This window comes from Podarcis vaucheri (genome assembly GCF_965113315.1).
Source record: "Podarcis vaucheri genome assembly, chromosome: 3".
Taxonomy (NCBI): domain Eukaryota; kingdom Metazoa; phylum Chordata; class Lepidosauria; order Squamata; family Lacertidae; genus Podarcis; species Podarcis vaucheri.
In genome coordinates this window covers 96,895,856-96,918,506 of record NC_138761.1, presented here as the reverse complement: position 1 = coordinate 96,918,506, position 22,651 = coordinate 96,895,856, and the positions used below count along the sequence as shown (strand labels likewise).

The 22,651-nt window shown below is 43.1% G+C and overlaps 1 protein-coding gene across 10 annotated transcripts in view; it reads right to left on the bottom strand.

Annotated features, from left to right (window-relative positions):
* The window catches only part of KIDINS220 (kinase D interacting substrate 220), a 61,312-nt gene extending 48,839 nt beyond the window's left edge, over positions 1 to 12,473 (bottom strand). For 7 of the 10 annotated variants that reach the window (XM_082215385.1, XM_082215388.1, XM_082215389.1 and 4 more), the window contains exons 1-2: positions 12,279 to 12,472; positions 1,801 to 1,937 (exon numbers count right to left, since the gene is read on the bottom strand). In XM_082215385.1, coding sequence (XP_082071511.1) covers positions 1,801 to 1,908 — 108 coding nt within the window. In that variant the 5' untranslated portion in view covers positions 1,909 to 1,937; positions 12,279 to 12,472. Of the gene's footprint in view, positions 1 to 1,800; positions 1,938 to 12,045; positions 12,176 to 12,278 lie in introns of those variants that run through there. The other 3 variants (XM_082215386.1, XM_082215394.1, XM_082215387.1) reach the window with 2 other exon arrangements.
* Positions 12,474 to 22,651: the final 10,178 nt, after the last annotated feature.

Sequence of the window (22,651 nt, the reverse complement as noted above, 5' to 3'; positions counted from 1 at the left end):
GGATTTTCGTTGTTGTTGCTATACTGCAATAGAACACCACCCCACCTTGAAATTATGGTGTTCTGATAGGTTTTTAAATCTACTTTTCCATGTGGGCACCTGATGGATTATTGACAAATTCATATGCATCACTTGGTATCTTTCCACCCACTGACAATCAGCTGAACACTGTGAAGTACCTCTACTTAAAAGTAGCATTTATGTGATGTTTGTTTCGCATATCCAAGTCATCACAGTTGATGATTATAGAGTATGGACTATTGAGCAGCATGATTGCTTTAAATAAATAAAACCATTCTACATGGATTTTGAATTTCCTACAGGAAATAAATTTTGGTACAAAAGTGTATTTTCTGAAAACAAATGGAATGGGAAATAAAATGGAAGCGTGTTTAGCCCTAATTATGCTGTTAAAGCGAACAGCATTGAAGAGAGGGAAATGGCTAAGGCTGAAACCCATCAACAGCAGGAACCCTTTTTTTTCTTCCTGTCAAGGGCTACACTTCCCCAAGGATAAGCTGTCAGGGGCTGCATGGTGGTAGTTATGTGAAAACAGAGCCAATTATGGGGGAAGCCAGAAACAAAAAGGTGTCCTTAATTAATTAATCCAGAATAATGAAAGCCCTGCTTCAATTTCACCATGGAGATCTCGTATTAAAATACCCAATCCTCTGCAGGTCTACTCAGAAGTTAAGTCCACTGGGCTTGATGAGGTTTCTCTCAAATAAGATTACAGAGAGGTTTTTTATTATTATTTCTTTATCCAACAGATCTCTACAGTTACTATGCTGGAAAACAAGTGAAAGCAATTCCTTTCTGACTTAGCAGGCAGCTATACATATGCATCGCAGAAACTATCAGAGAGTGGGGGGGGGGAGATGTCTTTTCTTCAAGTTATACAATTAGGAAAAAAGTAAATACCGTATTTTTCACCCTATAGGGCGCACTGGCCCATAGGGCACACCTAGTTTTCAGGGAGGGAAATCAAGGGGGGAAATATGATCCCCCCCCCCGCAGCTCTGGGAGCAGCGGACAGGCTGCACGCAGCCTGTGTGCTACTCCAAGACCTTCTCCCTGCTTTTGCGGGAGGTGGCGGAATTCCCCCACCTCCCGCAAAAGCCCACAGGAGCCACGCGCGACTCCTGCGGGCTTTTCGACCAGGAGGGAGAAGGGACTGAAACGGCCAGTCAGTCCCTTGTCCCCCCTCGTAGAAAAGCCAGTAGAAGCCGCACAGCCTTTAAAGAGCGCGCGGCTTCTGCGTGCTTTTGTGGGAGGTGGGGGAATTTCCCCATCTCCCACAAACGCCCACAGGAGGGAGAAGGGACTGACTCAGCCAGTCTGTCCCTTCTCCCTCCTTGGGGAAAAGCCCCCAAGAGCGGCGCGCACCTGCGTGGCTCCTGCGGGCTTTTCGACCCAGCTTGTGGGGCTGGCGGTGGGGGGAAGCTCTGCTTTCCTCCACCGCCAGCCTCAAAGAGCAGACTCTCCTGGCTTCAGCGGAAGCAACGCAAAGCCTCCGGAGTGCAGGCTTCGTAGGCTTCGCGTTGCTATCGTTGAAGCCAAGGAGCCTGCATTCGCCCCATAGGACGCACACACATTTCCCCTTGATTTTTGGAGGGGGGAAAGTGCGTCCAATAGGGCGAAAAATACGGTAAACATCAATTTATTTTTATCAAATAAAATTCTTTCTCCCCTCCCCCCAATTCATACCTCCACATTGTGGAACAACAAAGCAGCATATGTTTATTGATTATAAAAATGTATGTCTACAATATTAAAATATTTATTACAAATTTATCTTACCTCATTCCTCTCATCCACATCTTTGCACTTCTCAAGAAGTGCCTTCAAAGCAGGAACATTTTCTTCTTCTACATATGTCACCAAACTCTGAGACACGAGACTCGCCATCTTTAGCCAAACTCCACAATGCTAGTTATCTATGTTAACAAGAAAAACAATTTTAATGTATCACATGAGGTTTTTGCACTTAGTGGAACAATACAATGACTGAAAACCTACTGCAAGAAACAATTCCTATCGTGCCGGGTGCTCCAAACAACAGAGGCAATACAGTCCTCACCCAGAAGATTTTAAAAGTTTGTGCATACATATGAGGTGGTAAGGAGTAGCCATGCCATCCTGAAGAGACGGAGAAACATGGGCATGAACTAATAGAGAGCAGAAGGGTGGCATAGAAGATTGTCCATGAAAAAGCAGAAAACCAGAGGCTGTGGTGGTTTGTGAAAAGCTTTGCTAAATTTTTATTTTTTAAAAAAATGTCAACCCCGAAACTTAAATATTAACCCACCATTGTAGAGTTGGCTTCTGGGTGTTCTGTCTGGCACTTATTCCGCTTGGAATAAAACATTTAAAATGCATTTTTAATGCAGAAAGATTTCAACAGAAAATAGATTGGTAGCTGTTGTTTAAATGAATAGTCATCTATTTGGTACAAGCTTTACAGCGAGGAGCCAAAGAACATCTGATGCGAGAGACTTCAAGTTCAAAGCAACCACTGGGAGCTCCAACTGCCATCAGGGCAGATGAGCTGGGCTGCTTAAACCTTATCCAGGGCAGTACTGATTTAAATTGGGAAATCACCTTAAAATGGAACTTAGTCAATGGGACCTACCATAAAATGTTGCAGTGCAGAACATTCCTATTCAGGTCTCCCTGGACTCTACATCCTCTCTCTGCCACCTCCCCACCCTGTTTTCCTTTCCCCCCTCTCCTTCTGCTCAGTCTGGAATCTGTACCCACTGAGTCCTCAATGGTTCCCCACATTTCACTTTTCCCACCAATATCTTTTATATTCCTGTAAATAATCCTGCAGTTCTCCCAAGCCTTCCAATACCTCCCTCTTTTGCATGTTTCAGCTACACTAGGATCAGTACCCAGAATGAGTTCCAAGCGAGGACCTGCAAAATAATGGTGCAGCCTATCCATGGCGTGAATCAGTAACCTCCCATTGTAGCTCAGGAGGCTGAAAAAACAAAAGCTAGCACCAAATGCAGGAATCTCTGCTCTTACCTGGGTCCTACTTCATATATATTTCCCACTCCCATTTTTTGAACATTTTAAAGTGAAACTGGTCTGCATGCAAGTTAAAGGAATCAAACTTTTCTGCATGCAGCTGAGTTGCTTGATTTAGCCTGGAAGGAGGTCACAGGGGGCAATTTACTGTAACCTGAGAAGTGTGTGTGTTCACGCATAGCGTGTGCATATGAACAGGAATCTAAACCAGTCTCAGCCCTACATCATCGGCAATATTAACTATGGACCACACTGCAGAGTTTCTGTAAACTACTAACTGTCAACAAGGCTGCAATAAGGGTATAATAATGAACTGCACTGAAACATTATACTACTCTCTCAGCTACTCTGGGATATTTAAAATAAACTATTCTAGAAGACAAGCTTAAGTGAGCTACCTGAAATCAGCTAAAATAAGTTTTGCTTCCTCTTAGAATGACTCCAACTGTACCATTATTAGCAAAGTAAAAAAAAAAAATACATGGACTACAATTCTGCTAACATTCTACAACTACAGAAGGAAAAGCACAAATTTGGGGAGAAACTGATTTTTATAACAAACTGAAATAACCAGTTTTCAGGGCAATGTTGAACTATGCATATTACACCATACAGATTACAGAGGTATGTTGCTTTCTTAGTTTTCCTCCTTTAAAAGCAGCATCAAAACCACTGATGACTGAAGTTAATATAAACCCAGGATCTCTGACCTGCCATCTTACCTGTTTAAGATTACTAATTGCTGTAAACTTATATGAGCCTGTTCTGTATTTATTTATTCATGGTTGCAAGCCTCACATTTGCAAGCAAAGTAGAAACCTAGGAGAGAATGGCCGTTTGGAGCTATGGAGGTAATTTGTCTAATAAAATTGGCAGTGCATTAGAGACATAATCATAAAAGTAGAAAATTTGCTGAAAAGAACTATAATTTATATTACAAATTATTTTGAGGTAAATTTTTGATTAGTAACTTGGTTTGTAAAATAATTTATTCCATCTGCAATTTCTGCCATGCACGTAACTTACAACAACTATAAAAAAATTAACACACCTTCCCCAGAATACAATGGATCTTCCTACATGACATCTATCAGGTCATATATTCTCAGTTATCCAGTATGCACATAACAGTTGAGATGAGCAGCAATAACTAACTTCCACAACTAGGTCAGGTCCCTCTATTCTGTGTCCTACCACACCCAAGCAGGAGACACGGGTGGCACTGTGGGTAAAACCTCAGCGCCTAGGGCTTGCCTAGGGCTTGCCGATCGTATGGTCGGCGGTTCGAATCCCCGCGGCGGGGTGCGCTCCCGTTGTTCGGTCCCAGCACCTGCCCACCTAGCAGTTCGAAAGCACCCCTAAGTGCAAGTAGATAAATAGGTACCGCTTTCTAGTGGGAAGGTAAACGGCGTTTCCGTGTGCTGCGCTGGTGCTGGCTCGCCAGAGCAGCTTCGTCACGCTGGCCACGTGACCCGGAAGTGTCTCCGGACAGCGCTGGCCCCCGGCCTCTTAAGTGAGATGGGCGCACAACCCTAGAGTCGGACACGACTGGCCCGTACGGGCAGGGGTACCTTTACCATTACCACACCCAAGCACAACCAGGCACCATACAAATTTTTACACAACAATTTGAGAGATAAATCATATATTTCATCTGAAATTGTCAGTAAAAACTGGATTCACAGCCCTTGAAAAGCACTGGCTCCTTCTTACAAAGCTGCTACCTACTGCTTTGGAAACATTTCTAGCTATCCTAAACAGTGAAGAAAACATCACATAATTTCACCAATTTTGCACTCCTGTTCAGATTGGATACCTGGGTCAACTTTCCCCTAATTACACTACCAAGCCTTGATTTGAATGTGGTTTCTGGAAGCTTGCTACCTACGCTTCCAGCATATACACTGCTTAAAAGTAAGACGCAATTGCTGCTTTGCTATAAATGCATTTTGCACATTTCAAACTCCTGTGATAACTTAGCTGCTGAGTCGGCAAAGAACTCTCTTTAATGTCGCTTGCTTTACTCTGCGACTTCAATATAAACCGCAAGCGACTGATGCTACAGTAATGTGGAAATAATGTTGCCTTCAACAGTCTGTTAGGATAGATAGTCCCCCCTGCAAAAAAAAAAAAAACCGATTAAGGGCACATCAAATGTGATGCATATGTAAGAGACCGATGTGTGCGCCCTGTGGGGTTTTATCAGCCATACATGTTACCATCTGTAGAGAAACAAGGAGCTAAAGTTGCAACAAGACATCTTACTGATTTTATACATTTGAGTAAAAGCATTCGGTGACCCAATCTTTAGATTGCTGACCCTAAAAGGCAATATGGTGGTACAGGTGAATGAAAACAGAAGCCTGGAGGGCAGAAAGTCCAGCTGCTGAGGCAGCATTTGAGGTAAGCTGGTGTTTGTAACTTTGCACTTCCTGTCTAAGACAGAGAAGTCTCACTGCTTTGTGGGATAAGCCTGAGCCCTAGAGATGGCCTTAACAGATTCTTCAGTCATAAAAGCTTTGAGCCTTTGTGTGCTCTTAACACTCCCCATAGGTCTCCAACTTCATACAGAGTGGAAAAACAACAACCCACCTATTGCGTGTTAGCATGTTCAGGTAGTCATATTTGGTCTCTGGACTATTCTCCGTAAATTAGCCATGTTAAGGTAAAATATTATCTTTGGCCTGTTAAACTTGCTACTTGTGGTTAAATGGACAACTGAAGTGAACCAGTGGAGCACATAATATCTTTATCAGCCATGCAGTTTGCTGCTCACCTGGTCGACCAAGGTGGAAAACGAACTCTCATCTCATTCCTCATGCCATCTAACTTTCTGCTCCCCACCATCAGTGAGGCTATCCCAGATGCTCTCCCAAAAAACATGATTATTAATATAAATTATTTTCATAATACAGTCGTACCTTGGTTTTTGAACAGCCACAGCTTAGTTCTTGAACGTTTTGGCTCCTGAACGCCGCAAACCTGGAAGTGACTGTTCCGGTTTGCGAACTATTTTTGGAAGCCGAAAATCCGACGGGGCTTCCGTGGCTTCCGATGGGCTGCAGGAGCTTCCTGCAGCCCATCAGAAGCCGCACTTTCGTCAAACAGTCAAACAGTCTTTTGGAATGGATTGGATTTAAGGTACAACCCAACTGTACAAGAATTAGATCAAAATACAGCCTCCAACCCTTTCCGACTTTTAAGGATAAGCAAAGCCACTTGAATAGGCCCAGTTACCAGAGATATGTAACAAACCCTCATATGCCATTATCATACCTCCTGTGCCTATCCCTAACAGGTTATAAAACAATGATTCTGCAAACAGCAGCAAGGAGATAGCCAAGCTAGTTCTAATGAATAGAGCCAATAAAGTGACAGAATGGAGAAAGGGGCAGCCCAAATCAACATGCGGAAGATGTGAACAAGAAACAAACAAGTGAGTAAACATGCAGCAAATTAATGACTTTCAAGGATGCTTTCTTTCTCTACTTCCATACCATGTAATTTAGTCCTGGCAGCTACTCTTAGCACCTTTCTCCTCTCCAGCTGCAGACACTGAGGCATGCGGCCAGTCACTATTATACGCAAAAAAAATGTTGTACAATGGTAGTGGGGGCTTGCTAGAATAGACAAAATGTAACAAGGCAATGGTGATGAAGTTAATATTCCAAGCAACTGGAAGCAAACAATCACCATTAAAACACAAACACATCAGTGAAGCCAAAAACAAATTCCTGAAAGAATCACACAGAGCATATATGTTTTGAAATGGCAACATTCACAACTGGCTGAGATTCAATATAAATTGCAAGACAGGCTAAACCTATGTAATATCAAGAGCATTGTACCAATTATCTTTAAATAAAAAGGGGAAAGTAAAATGCTTTTGAAAAAAAAATATTTACAGCATGTTTATGTTGCCTTAAAAAGGTAAAGGTAAAGGATCCCTGACAGTTAAGTCCAGTCGCAGACAACTCTAGGGTTGCGGCGCTCATATTGCTTTACAGACCGAGGGAGCCGGCATTTGTCAGCAGACAGTTCCACACAAAAGCAACCTACATATAAGTCCAGGAAGTGTCATCACATATGTTGCCCTCAGCCACATATATGCAATGGTGAAGTAAGTTAATTTTAGACTTTTATAGACTTGTTGCGGGGGGGGGGGTATTTTTGACAAATTTTCACATAAAAAGATTGCATATATGAATACAGATTTGACCATACTGCACTTCATAATGTTTTTTGTACTACTGTAGATATTTCCAAACTTATCAGCCAACTTAAATACCAGGGTTTCCCCACCTCCAATAACTCAGATGGAGGAGGCTTTTGAAAGTCATAGTTTCACACTGCAGTCCTATACCCATTTACCTGGCTGGAAGCAAGTCCCACTAAAATGAATGGGACTGACTTCCAAGCAGATATACACAGGATTGCACTTTCAGTTATTCTAGATTTCCTTTGAAATTTACAATGAATCTTAGTATTAACTGACTGTGAAATATTAATACTGTATGTTATAAGCTTGGAATAATAGAATATGGAACAGATTTTGGCATGGTTACATATTGCACTCCCTTTACAGAAGAATTTCACAGTAATCTAACTTGCCGTTAAGACAGATGGAAAAGGTTGAAAGATAATAGCTCTCAACAGTAACACTTACTTCTTAACCATGCTATTCCAAGTAATTGCCATATTCTGCTTGCCTTATTCATAATTAACAGTTTCTAAAAATTGTCATGTAAACAGTCTACTATGCAACTTCCTAGAAAACTCTTAAGAGATTTACATACTGCTGCACATCAAAGGAAGTTTCTGCACTATGGCCTGTTGCGTTTACATCTGTCAATTACTGCAAGTCATATGCTACACATGAACATCTACCATGGCCACACAAACTCATTTCTAACCATTTTGAGATGGGTAGCCATGTTAATCTATTGCAGCAAAAACAAAAATCAGTATTGTTGCACCTTAAAGACTAAGAGAAACTTCTTGAAAGTGCAACTGAAACTTCCAAGTACAAAAATATTAGAAATCAGTAACTATATATGGACTGAAAACAGGGTTAAGTGTTATACCAACAACTACAGACACAGCCAAGGGATGAGACAGCAAGAGCTATTCCTGCAGAAACACAACTAAAAACTAGGTCTAGGACAGAGGCAGACAATACCAGTTAGGCCTGGGTGATACCTGCTGTTCAGATCCATTTACAATCTATCAGATCCAACTGCAGATTCTGCAGTCATCTCTCTGCAATATGCAGAATGGATACTTATCTCCAATTTTCAAACCATTAGTGCAGTGCCATCACACCACCCCAGAAGCTTCAGGAATGCTAAGGACGTTTTACCAGGGTTCACAAAGAGGTGTTGTACATGCTCTTCATTTGGATTTGCGGATGATTGGTCAGTGTGTGTGTGTGTGTGTGTGTGTGTCATAGTTCAAAAGGAAGTGCTATTGTTAGGATTTCTGCTTCTGACTAGGAGAAAGCTCATAATTTTCCTATCATTGCTTGATGACAAAGTCTTACCATAAGTCAAAGCACCATCTGATTTTGTCCTATCTAGGATGGTTTGCAGCAGCAGCAGATACAGTTTTCACACCCAAAGCTTAAATCAGTGCCTCCCTCAACAGAAATCCCAAACCTGTAATGGCTGGAACACTCATTTGTCGTCCCCCCCCCCATTCCAATTCTTCTCCTGTGTTAGCAACACTTATACCTAGCTCAAAAAGAGGAAATGCACTCTATGAAACACATTTCTAAGGTGTTAATTTCTTTATTCATTAGGATATATAGTACTAGGCTTGGGTGATATATCAATATCAAGACCACGATGGCAGCTTCACCCAGCAGTAGTATATTCAGACTACCCAATACGAACATATTAAAACTGCCTTAGATGACCTGGGCAGTTAGTCAAACACTGTAGGAAACACAGGAGAGGCCACACACTTACCATAACTTGAGTATTTCCACATTCAGGCCCTATATGCAAGAGTGGGGAGAGAGGTTAAGCCTTTTCTCTCCATGTTCAAACTCTGATCTACACAAGGAGGTGGGATGGGCCAGCATGTGGCATGCCCATTTCCATCTTCCACGAAATTCATTTCTACAGTGTGGTGTAGTGGTTAAGAGCAGTAGACTCGTAATCTGGTGAACCGGGTTCGTGTCCCCGCTCCTCCACATGTAGCTGCTGGGTGACCTTGGGCTAGTCACACTTCTTTGAAGTCTCTCAGCCCCACTCACCTCTCAGAGTGTTTGTTGTGGGGGAGGAAGGGAAAGGAGAATGTTAGCCGCTTTGAGACTCCTTCGGGTAGTGATAAAGCAGGATATCAAATCCAAACTCTTCTTCTTCTTTACACTACTTGACTGTCTACTAACTAAGTGACACCACTGGCCCAGAGAAACTGTTATTGGGTGGTTTAGAAATATTTAAAATAAATACCACAAATAACCCAGAGATGCATTTTAAATAAAAGCACACACTCTACTCATGTAAAAACACCAGGCAAGCCCTACAAGTAACCCAGAGATGCATTTTAAATAAAAGGGCACAATCTACTCATGTAAATACACACTGATTCTTGGGCCAGATTTAGAAGGTGATTGGGCCGGATCCAGCCCCCGGCCCTTAGTTTGCCTACCCATGATGTACACAATCACTCACTGATCTGCAAGGCTACAAACAGACCTAGCACAGACACACAACAGGTGCCATTAGTAAGAACACTATACAGGTACAACACAATCATTTGTAATGCAGTCAGTTATATTCTTCCCTCCATGAATTGTTACCTGGCAAAAGCTATTTCATCGGACTATAGGACAGGGAGTGAAAGCAGGGCCACTATTAGCCCAACTCAGAGCGCAGAAACCTTTGGCTCGTCATCTCTCTAAAATAGTTCCAATCCGAGCTGTTCGTTCTATGAGTTTGTAACTAATACCTGGGGCCAAGGTTGACTTTTTCCTCCTCCCCTCCAGCCCTCCCCTGTTTTGGACTGTAAGTCTGAGGACAAGGACTGTCTCCCTTTTGATCTCTAATTATTATTTATTGTTTATACTATTTTATAGCCACCTGATATAAAAAACCCAATATATAAGAATTTAAAACAGACGCAACAACAACCAACCACTTTGTCAACACAATTCTAAAAGCAACATCTCATAACTAGCAGAAGCCAGACCAATTTAAACACCCAGCAGGTTAAGTGTCAAATGCCTAAGAGGAGAGAAAAGTCTTCGCCTAAAGCCAAAAAAATATTAATTTTAGCACCAGGCACATCTCATTAGGGAACAGCTACTCTGGGGATCTTTTTTGGTCAGAGAAGTATAAAAATTCTTCAGATATGTACATTGATACCTCTGGTTACGTACTTAATTCGTTCCGGAGGTCCATTCTTAACCTGAAACTGTTCTTAACCTGAAGCACCACCACCACTTTAGCTAATGGGGCTTCCTGCTGCTGCCACGCCCCCGCCACGCGATTTCTGTTCTCATCCTGAAGCAAGTTCTTAACCTGAGGTACTATTTCTGGGTTAGTGGAGTCTGTAACCTGAAGCATATGTAACCCAAGGTACCACTGTATAAATAAGTGAATATGAAGACGCCAACATCAGACAGTCAAAAACACCGCATAATTATTAATAACCTCAGGAACATTTAGATTTTTAAACACTGGATGTATTCATCTCAGAAAACCCTATACAATGATTCCCCAGTCAAATATAGAAATAATAAGCAGGTTCACCACTTTCAAAATAATTAATGTTACTCTTTTCATTCTTAATCATTTGTTTTCACAAATTCTTATAGAACACTGTTGCTTCCCTTTTCTTGGATTACCCACCCCTCAACACATTAATTCCTCTACAACTGTAATTCAGTAAATATTCTCCTGTTGCAAGAAGATGAAATAAATAGCTAACTGAATGAAAATAAAAGTTAAAAATAAGGGAATTACTATATTCACAATCAGTGATAATATTTTTGATCACAATATATCCTTCCACCCACTCACACGAATAATGTAATACCATTCAGACACCACATACTTAACTGGAGCTGGCAACCATTATTGCTCATACTTACCATGTGCTGTTTTGAAATTCCACTTTTCATGGTCTTAAAAAAAAGCCATTCTGTTCTTAGGGCACATATAAAACCTGGAAGGCTTCCAGCCATTTCTCCATTCACTTTCATTCTTGCATTCACAAATCAACTAGACACTGTGTCTGCACAGCACCTAGCACACAGCCAATAGTATGAATTCTATTCTCTGATTTTTAAAAAATGTTAAGATAACAATGCTAACAAAATTCAGCCATCAACCATCCTTAGACAGCATCTCCTTTGACAATAAGCTTCAAGATGTCCTTCAAGTATTGCACCAAAATCTGCAAGGCTGACAAGGCTACAATAAAGCAGCAAAGAAATAAACTTACCTGGAAGTAAGGCTCATTTAAGTCAATAGGTATTGCTTATGAGTATGCATGCAAGGACACACACACAGTTAAATCTGAGACTGTTGCTTTTACACAGGTTTACAAGATATCCCATTTTAGATGGGATTACTTGTCTGTTTTGTTTCCTTAGGCGAAAACCAATTACTCGTTCCCACTAGGAAAAAACAAAAAACAGTGGCTCCTTAAAGGCTAAAGGGGGAGATTTACACTGGTTAGACTTTCAGGCACACAAAAGACGGGTGTGTTTTCTGTGACACAGCACAACCCACACGCACATCTACTAAGAAATAAAAGGGCGAAAAGGTAAAGAAATAAACCCCACTGAGCACAGGTAAACGAGTGCAGGATTTCAGCCTAACACAGCGACCCCCTTTTCCTACAATTTCTCACCCCCAAGACAACGCCAACTCGCGGGGTTTTGACTGACACCGCAAACAAGCGGGGACTGAAGAGAAGAACCCACCCAGACACGCGTCCCAAACATTCACACGTTCGGGGACGTCATCGAGGAAGGGGGGGGAGGGCGGAAGAAATACATACTGAAGAGGCTAAAGCAGCAACCTGTCCTCCTCCAAAAGTAACTGGGCAGCGACAACCAGCCCCACCACCGCTATTCCGTGCCTTCCACCATGGCTCCTCCGCCTGACTGCGAGGTGGTGGGATTTGGGGGAGGAAGAGGATGCTGGGCGGTGCCGGCTCCACTTCCCTTTGTTTTGACAGGTTCACACGACCACCCTCCCCCAGAGACCCCTCGCCCATCAAACGCCCCTTACCAGCAAGAACGGGAGACCCTGGATGGAGGAAGAGGGCGAAGGGGGGTCGCCGTGGCAGCGTCAGGGCCGCCTCAGAGCCCGGCGAGGGTCTGGAGCTTCTCCTCCTCCTTCACCACTCCTCGCAAGTAGCGGCGGCAGCCATCTTGCCTTCTCCGCCCCTCGCTCCGTTCTCGGCGCGGTCACGTGGGCGCGGCTGGCCTCCTCCTTCTCGGGCTGAGGCGGGCGAGCCCGAGAGCGGCAAGATTGAACGCCCGGTGGGGGGGGGGGGCAGGAGGCGCGCTCCCCTCGGGGTTGAGCGCTGCTGGGCTGGGTCTGCTTGACTGGCTGGGTCTGGGTTGCCAAGCCCCCCCCCCCACTGCAAATCAATACAAATCAATATAAATCTGAGTTTCTGTCGCCCCCCCCAACAAAAAAGCAGGCTACGCCCATGTCAAGAGCTCCACAGAGTGGGGGGACGGGGACCCGACCTCTCCGTTTACTGAGCAACAAAGAGCCCCGTGGCACCTCCCCATAGCTGTCAACGTTTTCCTTTTTTTAATGGAAATTCCCTTATTCCGAATAGGATTCCTCGCAAGAAAAGGGAAAAGTTGACAGCTATGCACCTTCCTTCCTTATTTTATTTTATCACGTTGATATTATACACCTCTTGGTTGTGAAAAGGGAGTTAAAAAGGAAACAAAATTTATAGCACACACACACACACACACACACACACACACATATATATATATATATATATATATATATATATATATATACACACACACACACATACACACACACATATTCCAGGAAGTTCTTTCCCCCCCTTTTATTATTTTATTTTGACCAAGTAATAATCATAAATAAATAGGAATAAAAATGTGCACCCCACCACTGAGACCAGTGCCAGATTTACATATAAGCTAAACAAGCTATAGCTTAGGGCCCCACTCTCTTGGAGGCCACCAAAAAATTTAAAGGGAAAAAAAAACCTGGCTGTACATTTACAAAATATAAGATAAGGTCAACAATAAAATACATATTTTGTTATGTGCAAATGGCTTTAGATACCTATTAGGTCCATAATTTATCATATATTCAACACAAAAAACAGCGACAATTTGTTAATAAAGGACAGCTGGACATATAAAGGGCCCCATTACCTTCAGTAGCTTAGGGCTTCATTGAACCTATATCCGGCCCTGACTGAGACCATTCCATTGTAACTAGCCAACCTCCCAAAATTTCAGCACCAGATGCGATGGTTTGACCCCTTTCCTGTTATAACAGTGTTAAGTTCTGCAAACACCTTCCATATCTCCTCGAAATCATTTCTCCTGCACATTCCCCGTCTTACCTTAACGGCACATGTTAATTTATCATTAAGAGCTATATCCCATATAACACGTTTATGCCATATGACTGTATGCAGTGCTGCCCCACTCTGTGAGGCAATGGATCAAAATAATATTGATTTGGTCTTGAAAGAAAATTGCAACCAAGTATTAGGAGATAATTTGCAAGGAGGTGGGGGGGGACCCCCAAGATTTCGAATGCCTAGGAATCTCTACAGGGTTTAATCCAGCACTGGGCGGAGGCTCTCTGGCACACAGAGAAGCTGAGCGGCGATGCCTTGAGGTGCCACCTGGCTGCTGCTAAGTTCGGCGAGAGCCAGGGCACTCCGCCAGTGGTAGTGGTTGGGGCAGGAGGCGCCAATTCCCATTTCACTTCATGGAATAATAATAATAATTTATTATTTGTACCCCACCCATCTGACTGGATTGCTCCAGCCCACTCTGGGCAGCTTCCAGCACATATAAAAAACATAATAAAACATTAAACCTATACAGGGCTGCCTTCAGATAGCTTCTAAAAGTTATATACCGGTAGTTACTCATCTCCTTGACATCCACAGGGTTGGAGCCACTACCGAGAAGGCCGCCTGGAAGGCCGGCCCTACCTGTAGGCACACTTAACAAGGGGTTAGAAGTGCAATCATGTTCACCGGGTTTATTCTGAAATCCCATTAAGTTTGATGGGGGGGGTTGCTCTTGAGTAAATGTGATTAAACCTGGAGTTTATGCATACTGTATAGAATTTAGCGAGGAGAGGCATAGACCTTTGGATGCCTAAATCTTTTGAAATCAAACCATCCTATGATCTGCACTGGGGCACTTGTTTGCCAGTAAATGTGGTTAGGGTTAGTCTATTTTTAAAAATATGGTTTACTAACCCTGCCCTGCCCTGTGGAACTAGTAATCTAGCCCATAAACATTATAAAACAGTTACAGAAGGGAGTGTCCTCTGTTTATGAACAAGTTAAGAGAAGAGTAAAGTTAATTGCTGCCATCAGAAGTTGTAGGAAGAGCATGACTGCAGGGTATATACAACTCTAATAATAGTTCCTGTGAGTAATGTGAAATTACTCCCCAGGTATAATGCCCTTTCCAGCATAGTAGCAAGCATTTTCAGATGTTTATTTTAAACTCTATCTGGAGAGAATGCCTTTAAGGGTGAGTTAAAGGGAGGAAAATAATAAATGGGCATCCTTTAAGGAAACGGCTCCCCCTCCCAAAAAAAGGTGGGGAACATTGGGATAATTTTACACACATCTGCATAGATGCCCAGTTTGGTCAAGAAGGTTTTTGTTGCTGTTTTACTAAGAATGGAATTCTGGAAATGTCATGAAATGGAAGACTTCCAACCTGGCGAACAGCCAAATATAGAATCAAACATGATTAAGGTCATGTGACTTTCCTAGCACTCATTTCAAGATGAACCTGAATCTAAGCATTGCTAAATTGTCATAGAAACCTAGCAACTATTTTGTCGGCTCTTTTCCAGGAATAGACTGAAAATGCTTCAAGACTAATTGGCTTGCTTGGCTTTTCATTTATTAGGATTAACACGAACGGCAGGAAACTTAGAAAGCTGACATTCTCTAAAGCCTGCCATTCAAATTTCACAATTGGAGATGCACTTCTTAAACTCCTAAGGAACCTGAATTCATGGGGCATTCAGTTCACTGATGAACACAAGCTAGCTGCCAAGTGCTCTTCATATCCTAACGCTTGCAGTGCACTGGTCACAGCTCAGTCCAGTGTTGAATTGGGCTTCCTAAGGATTGGCCTGCAAGCATCGCCCCTTTTGGTCCTACAGTTGCAGGAAAGTTTAGACTGAGATGGATTATTCTTACAGACAATTAACAACCCACTCCTATAGACATCCACTGAGAAGGAAATCCTACTGAATCCAGTGAGATTTATACCCAGGAAAATGGGTGTGGGATTTGCACCCTGATCCTTCTATGACAGGAACATAGAGTTACCAGAGGGGTGTGGTGGGGGCAAGGACAAATTAAACTTTCCATCAGGTCAGGATAGCAAGTTTATGCAGACAAGGCATTATAATAGGAATAGGTAAATGCCTTAAGATGCTGAACTGACCGTGCATGTATTTCACAATTCCCATAAACCTTTGAGACAATGACATACAGATACCTCATGAGGTCATCTAAAGAGGTCCTCATGCCTCATTATGTTTCTCACCTGAGGTTTGGCTTGTGGGGATACAGCAAGAGGTAATTTTGGTTGTGGCACCAACAGAGGCTGTAGGGTAAATGGGGCACTATCCCACCAACTTCAGTCTGCCTTCAGCCATCCCCAACTTGCCTGCCTTTTTTCTCATATCCAGCTCAGGGAGTGTCATTGACTGTCAATTTCCTCTTTCTTAGTCTCCATGTTGCTTGTTGGAGAACTCAGCAGAGAGAGTATAGGAGGCAAAACAAGGTTTAGTGAGTTCTGTCTCTACCTACTGTGGGCTTTCTGTCTTCTGCCCTACCAGTCCCAATGAGCACCAGCCAGCACTGCGTGGAATCTATGGTATAGAAATCCCTGCCCCTAGCGATTCATTTGTCTCCCTATTTACCACTGCTGCTCCATCACCATAACACTCCCCCCTCAAAAAAAAACAACAACAAACTTTCAGCATAGCATTTTATTTCTGCTGTAGTGTTGGCTCTTCCTAGTTTCTCCCTTTCTTTTGTGTTACTTTTGTGTGTGTTATGGGGTTTTTATGTTTTGTGCTCGTTGTAAACAGTCTAGAGCACTTGTTGCTTTGTTGGCAGTAGAAATGGGGGGGGATAAGAACCACTTCCTTCATTAAGCCCTTCTGTGCCTAGTTTCTCTCAGCATTGCTTACGCAGCTCTTTTTTTTTCTCCTTTTGGTCCACAACAAAAGAAGAAGAAGAAGAAGAGTTTGGATTTGATATCCCGCTTTATCACTACCCGAAGGAGTCTCAAAGCGGCTAACATTCTCCCTTCCCTTCCTCCCCCACAACAAACACTCTGGGAGGTGAGTGGGGCTGAGAGACTTCAGAGAAGTGTGACTGGCCCAAGGTCACCCAGCAGCTGCATGTGGAGGAGCGGAGACGCGACCCCGGTCCCCCAGATTACGAGTCCACCGCTCTTAACCACTACACCACACAGGTGTAGACAAAGGACAAGTAAATATCACTAATGTGTAGCTCCAAGCTCCCCATACACCAGAAGTGGGGGAACCTGTGGTCCTCCAGATATTGCTGGACTACAACTCCAATCAGTCCCAGGTCACGCTGTCAGTGGTCAGGCATAATGAATGTTGTAGTGTTTACCCAAGGGCCACAAATCCTCATCCTTCGTTTAAGCTAAGCAAAGTAAACTACAAACAGAGTCTGACAGGGCTCTGCTGGAACCACACAGAATTAGCATCTGGTTCGTTTTCCACTGAAAATCCAGGCGGTCCTCATACTGTATTCCTTGGCCCAATGAACTCCCTCCAGATATCATGCTGCTTCTGTGTACATAATTTGTGAAGGCAAAAGCACTGGCTTCAGAGAACAATCATGCCAGCTATTAAAACTTTCTGCCATTTGCTCTAATCCCAATATGAAAAAGTCAAGTAGGCCAGTTGTTACTCTCCAAGCATTTTCAGTCCCAAATTACTGGGAGAACTGCTAGGTTTCTATGACAACTGAGAAGCAAGCACTACAGTCTCATTTTGTAACGTGCGACCTTGTTCTTAGTTTCTTGTTTTGTAGTTCTGTTTGGCAAACCTCGAGGAAGATGTGTTGGGACTTACGGGGAAGGCTATAGCTTCGTAGTGGGTAACCTGCTTTGCAGGCACAAAGCTCCAGGTTCAATTCCTGGCTGCTGCCTGTCAGTATCAATAATCAGTTAGATGGGCTAGTGGTGTGACTTAATATAAGACAGTTTCTTTTGCAGTGAAATTTCTGGAGTGCCGTGTTTTGTGAAAACACTGCATTGTTTCAAATTTTCCTTTCCCACCTTTCATTAGAGGTTCAGGGCTATGGTTAGCCTCTTGTTTGTTTAACAAAGACAGACTGGATTTTATCAGTGCTTTAAAATACTAACTTGGTTTTTCAGAACAAGTGTTTTTGCAGACTGCAGTCTTACTTTGTCAGGAATGGAACTAGAGCACAGGAAACAGATGAAGGTTCCAGTTTGAATGTTAAAAGAAATCGCTCATATATCTAAAAAGCATACACTTTTTCTTTCTTTTATCATGTTTAATGGCAAGAGAGGAATCCATAACAAAAATCCCAGGGTGATGGCTCCCAACACTTTCATATACTTTAAGTAGCTTGGAAAAGAGGATAGCACCATAAACAATAGGTAAAGGTAAAGGGACCCATTAGGTCCAGTTCCGGACGACTCTGGGGTTGCGGCGCTCATCTCGCTTTATTGGCCGAGGGAGCCGGCGTACAGCGTCCGGGTCATGTGACCAGCATGACGAAGCCGCTTCTGGCAAACCAGAGCAGCACACGGTAACACCGTTTACCTTCCCGCCGGAGTGGTACCTATTTATCTACTTGCACTTTGAGGTGCTTTCGAACTGCTAGGTTGGCAGGAGCAGGGACCGAGCAACGGGAGCTCACCCCATCGCGGGGATTCAAACCGCTGACCTTCTGATCGGCAAGTCCTAGGCTCTGTGGTTTAACCCACAGCGCCATCCGCGTCCCACCTAAAACAGTACCTCTCCCGATATCAGCCACATTGGGTGCAGGAGTGGAGGAAGGCGGGGCGGTGGGGGTGGCCCACCCTGGGTGTCATTACGGAGGGGGGTGACACTTGGCGCGCCGCCTGCCTGCGACTCCCGAGCCGTCGGGGGAAGGGGCGGAGCTGCGCCGCCTTGCTAGCGCCCTTCACCCCTTCATTTTGACAGCTTGAGGCGGCTTGGGGCAGGTGATGCGCCATTGCGTCCCGGGCTGCTTCCTGGGGGCAGGAACCTCCCCCAAGCTGTCGGAAGGAAGAGGGAAGGGAGGAAGGCTGCTGGGAAGTACTAGGAAGTTGCACAGCGGGACTTTTTCTCCTCGGGGTGGGGAAGGGTCTGGAGAATCCCCAGAAAACCACCTGGCAGGCAGAGGGGAATCATTCCCCCAGGCAAACAGAAATGCCTGTTTTAATGGAACAACTGGAAGTGTGTGATGCTGAATTCCTCCCAAAGTACTTACATGGTGTGTGTTTTTAATTGTATTGTTTTGCAGCTTGGTTGTCTGCTGCTTCTTGAGAGACGTGTCTTTGACCCTTATCCCCACATCTCACAATTTCCAAAGTAATTTTCCATTTCAGTGATTCTTCTTAAGAGGTTGCTTCTGCCCACTGCTCCTGCCCTGCATTCTGCTAAGGTCAACAGTGCCCCCTAGTGCAACTCCAATCAAACAACTTCTCTGGAAGTCTGCAACAGACATAGATAGCCTGTCTTTTAATCCCATTTCTTTCGATTCTGGATCAGAACGGGCTCGAGTTTTGGACATGCAAGTGCAGGGTTGTTAGCCTCGTTAAAAAAAATATTCAGACCACTAGTATCAGAAATGGAGTCTCTCTCACCACGGAGTAAAATTTTGGTCAGAGTCTGGTTTTTTGTAGTCTCAAAGTCCCATTACATGCAATCAGCTGGATTTAGAGACAGTGTTTCCTCAAAAACCAAATCTACTGTGCATCTGTATTTGTGCTACAGAAAGCAATGTTTCCAAACGCATGGAAAGAGATAACCACTAAAAAAAAGGATAATCTGGACGAAAGAGCTGGCAGACTCATATGCTACCAGTTTTCATAACATCGTTTCTCCTATTTGCAGATAAGGGAGTAAGATAACTTCACTTGCATTTATAAAAAGTAATGTCTGAACAGGCTCCAGATAGACCAGATTCTATTAAATCTCCAGATTTCATTTATAAAGCCACATTGCTCATGATATGTTTCAAAACACATTGCACAGTGTTCAGTTAGTGAATTGTAGGTCTGCTGTGGAAGTTGGGGTTGTTTGCGTCTTTTTGCGGTGACTCCTCTCATCAAGTGAAGGGATAAAACAGCTACCAGTAGTTGTTTTTAAATGCATCACATTGTGTAAGTTAAACAGCACCAAACAGATGGAGAAAAACAATTCCAGGCCTCTCTTTTTTTAAACTACTGTTTAATCAGATTTTAAAGACACAAATTAGAAAAACATTTATAGGCAAGTTAAAAACACCTTTTAAAACATAGCAGTCTGCTACTTGTACGTAGCATCTCTTGAGACAAAACTAGAAATAAGTAATTATTAAAATATCACATCACAGTGTAAACTAACACAGTGGTATTTTAAATTACCATACACCAAGACCTAATTTTATGGATCTGTTGAAAAATAACAATTTTTAAAAAATATATTTATATATATATATTGGAATAATAAAAATGAAACTCATGGGCAATGCCTTTATATTTTGAATCGGGGAAGGCAAATCGAGGAAATACTGCAACTATCCACTTTTGAAGCATATTCTCATCTCAAAAAGCAGATTATCTGAGGAGGGAGGGAGCATAACTATCTCTGCATTGAGCTAAGAATAGACCCCTTCAATATGTGGCCAGGTAAGAAATAGCTAAATTTCATATTTATATTCCTATATTGAATAATTTTATATTATTTTAATTATCATGAATCGGGGTGCTAGTTTCCTTTCAATACACATATAGAAATTTCTCTCTGAGCTAGCATCCGCTTGAGGTCTGTTTCAAGAATAACTCTCTACATACTACTGTATTTGCATGACATTTTTGCCACTGTAAGACACATCCAAAGACTTCAAAGAGAGTCAAAATCAATGAACATTGAAAACAAAGGTATGAAATGAGACCGTCATCAAACGTTAAGAACCTGACAAAATACATTCAAGGCAACGACGACAACAAAAAGTGTAGGCAAATGCTCCTTTTATAAAACCTTTTCTGGTCTAAGTGCTGATATGCACAGCTAACCGAAGTTCTGAGTCATCTACGGGTGGAGGCAGCACATCTCGCATGTTAAGTGGGAATACAAGAGCCCAAATGAGCCCGACGTGTCTTGTAGCAACAGCGAACCAGACGATGAAGCCAAAGAGGCTCACCTGAGTAAATGCCAAAAGTAACAGCAGTTTTTTCCCCCAGACGGGCAGGACAGATGGGCTGAATAAAAGGGTAGAAAGAGAGCTTCCAGTATTTTCAAGTGGGTCCAGGATCAAAGTCACATACTAGGGTTAGAGTATCAGCGAGTGGTACGGAAAGTTGCACAAGTGGAAATGTGCTTGTGCAGCAGTACTTTCCCGTCCTTTCCAATCCACCACAGCCCCCTCTGAAAAGCCTCTTCTGTGGAGATGGGCCCTCAGACAAGGCCTGAGATCTAGCAAGAGGAGAGGGGCTGCCTAAAATTGGGAGGCAGCTTGCACAAAATTCAACATTCCACTGCAACTTCACATCCCATCCCATCTCAGGCCTTTCCAGAGGGTCCCCTCATCCTCCAGAGAGAATTCTCGGGATTCTGTGGGAAGATGGGCGCAAGAAAGTCCCACTGCACCATGAGAAATCTGCTCAGGCAAAGATTGGATGCAGCCCACTGTTTCAGAAAACAGCCACTCGTCTGAGAGCAACCAACTTCTTACTTTGCAAAAGGCTTCCAATACTCTATTGTTGCTCACAAAGCAGGCTGCCCAGATATAGTAGACATCAGTGGCTGAATGAATATTTGTAGTGAACGTCATGCAAAATAAAAACAACAGAGCAAGAAACTGCAAATATTAAATCTGAAGTGTGTGTGTTTGCTTAATGCCAGGCTTCAAAGTGTGAGCCTTGAGACCACACGCAGTTTCCTAAAACCTTAGCAGGAACGAGAGCAAAAACCTACCAGAACCAATTAATAGCATGGGAAATGGCTCAACTTTTAAGACAACGGCTTAGAAACCTTTGAGGCCAGTCATCTAACGAAGGATGGAACTAAATAAAAAAATTCCTTCCAGTAGCACCTTAAAGACCAACTAAGTTAGTTCTTGGTATGAGCTTTCGTGTACATGCACACTTCTTCAGATACCTGAAGTATCTGAAGAAGTGTGCATGCACACGAAAGCTCATACCAAGAACTAACTTAGTTGGTCTTTAAGGTGCTACTGGAAGGAATTTTTTTATTTTGACTATGGCAGACCAACACAGCTACCTATCTGTAGAAGGATGGAACTATGTAGCTACTGCTCTTGCCAAGGTGGGGCAACAGTCTACCACCATCCCAATATTGTTAGCTCCAGCTGACAAAAGCCAAAGTCCACTTCAATGTCACACAGCCTGACGACATCCAAGAGATGAGAGCTTCGGCCATACAACATAGGCGGTCCTGGCACCTGCTATGCATGGGTAGTCCTACGGACTTCAATGGCACTTATGCAAGAGTAATTAGGAAAGGACTCCAGGACTCCAGTCTACATTAGCGTTTGGTGGCACCTTAAAAGATGAGGCCAGGTCCAGGCACCCCATACAGAAAAGCACTGATCTGCGTGTCCTGTAGGGGGTGGTGTTCAGATTTCCCCCATGGCACTACAGCTCTTTGTGCCAAACTGAATGAGGAACCATACCTCACTGATTTGCATTTGGAAAACTCCAGGGTTAATCCCATTAAAAGGATCTTGCAAAGGACATGTGGAGGATCTCTACCGAACCCCCTTGCAAGTTGCTACTAGTCACAGTAGATGATACTAAGATTGATGGTCAAATAGTACTGATACAAGGCAGCCTACTAGGTTCCTATGCTTTTTTCAGGTGTCCCCAACTTTTAAGATTGTATTTTTGGGGAGGGGTACAAGGCCCAACAGTAGGAAGAGACAGCATGTGGCGCTTTGGATCCTAGTCTAACCATTTTATTATTAATGGAACTGATTGGGTGATTGGATTCTGGTCTCTTGACAACATTTCTTTAAAGAGCAACGTTCAAATGCGACGTTTCTCAAAACAATGTACTACAAAATGCATCATCAAAAGCAAAATATCCTTTGCAAAAGTGACAGTTACCCCTTAAACAACTTACAAGTGCCAAATTTCAATTGGATG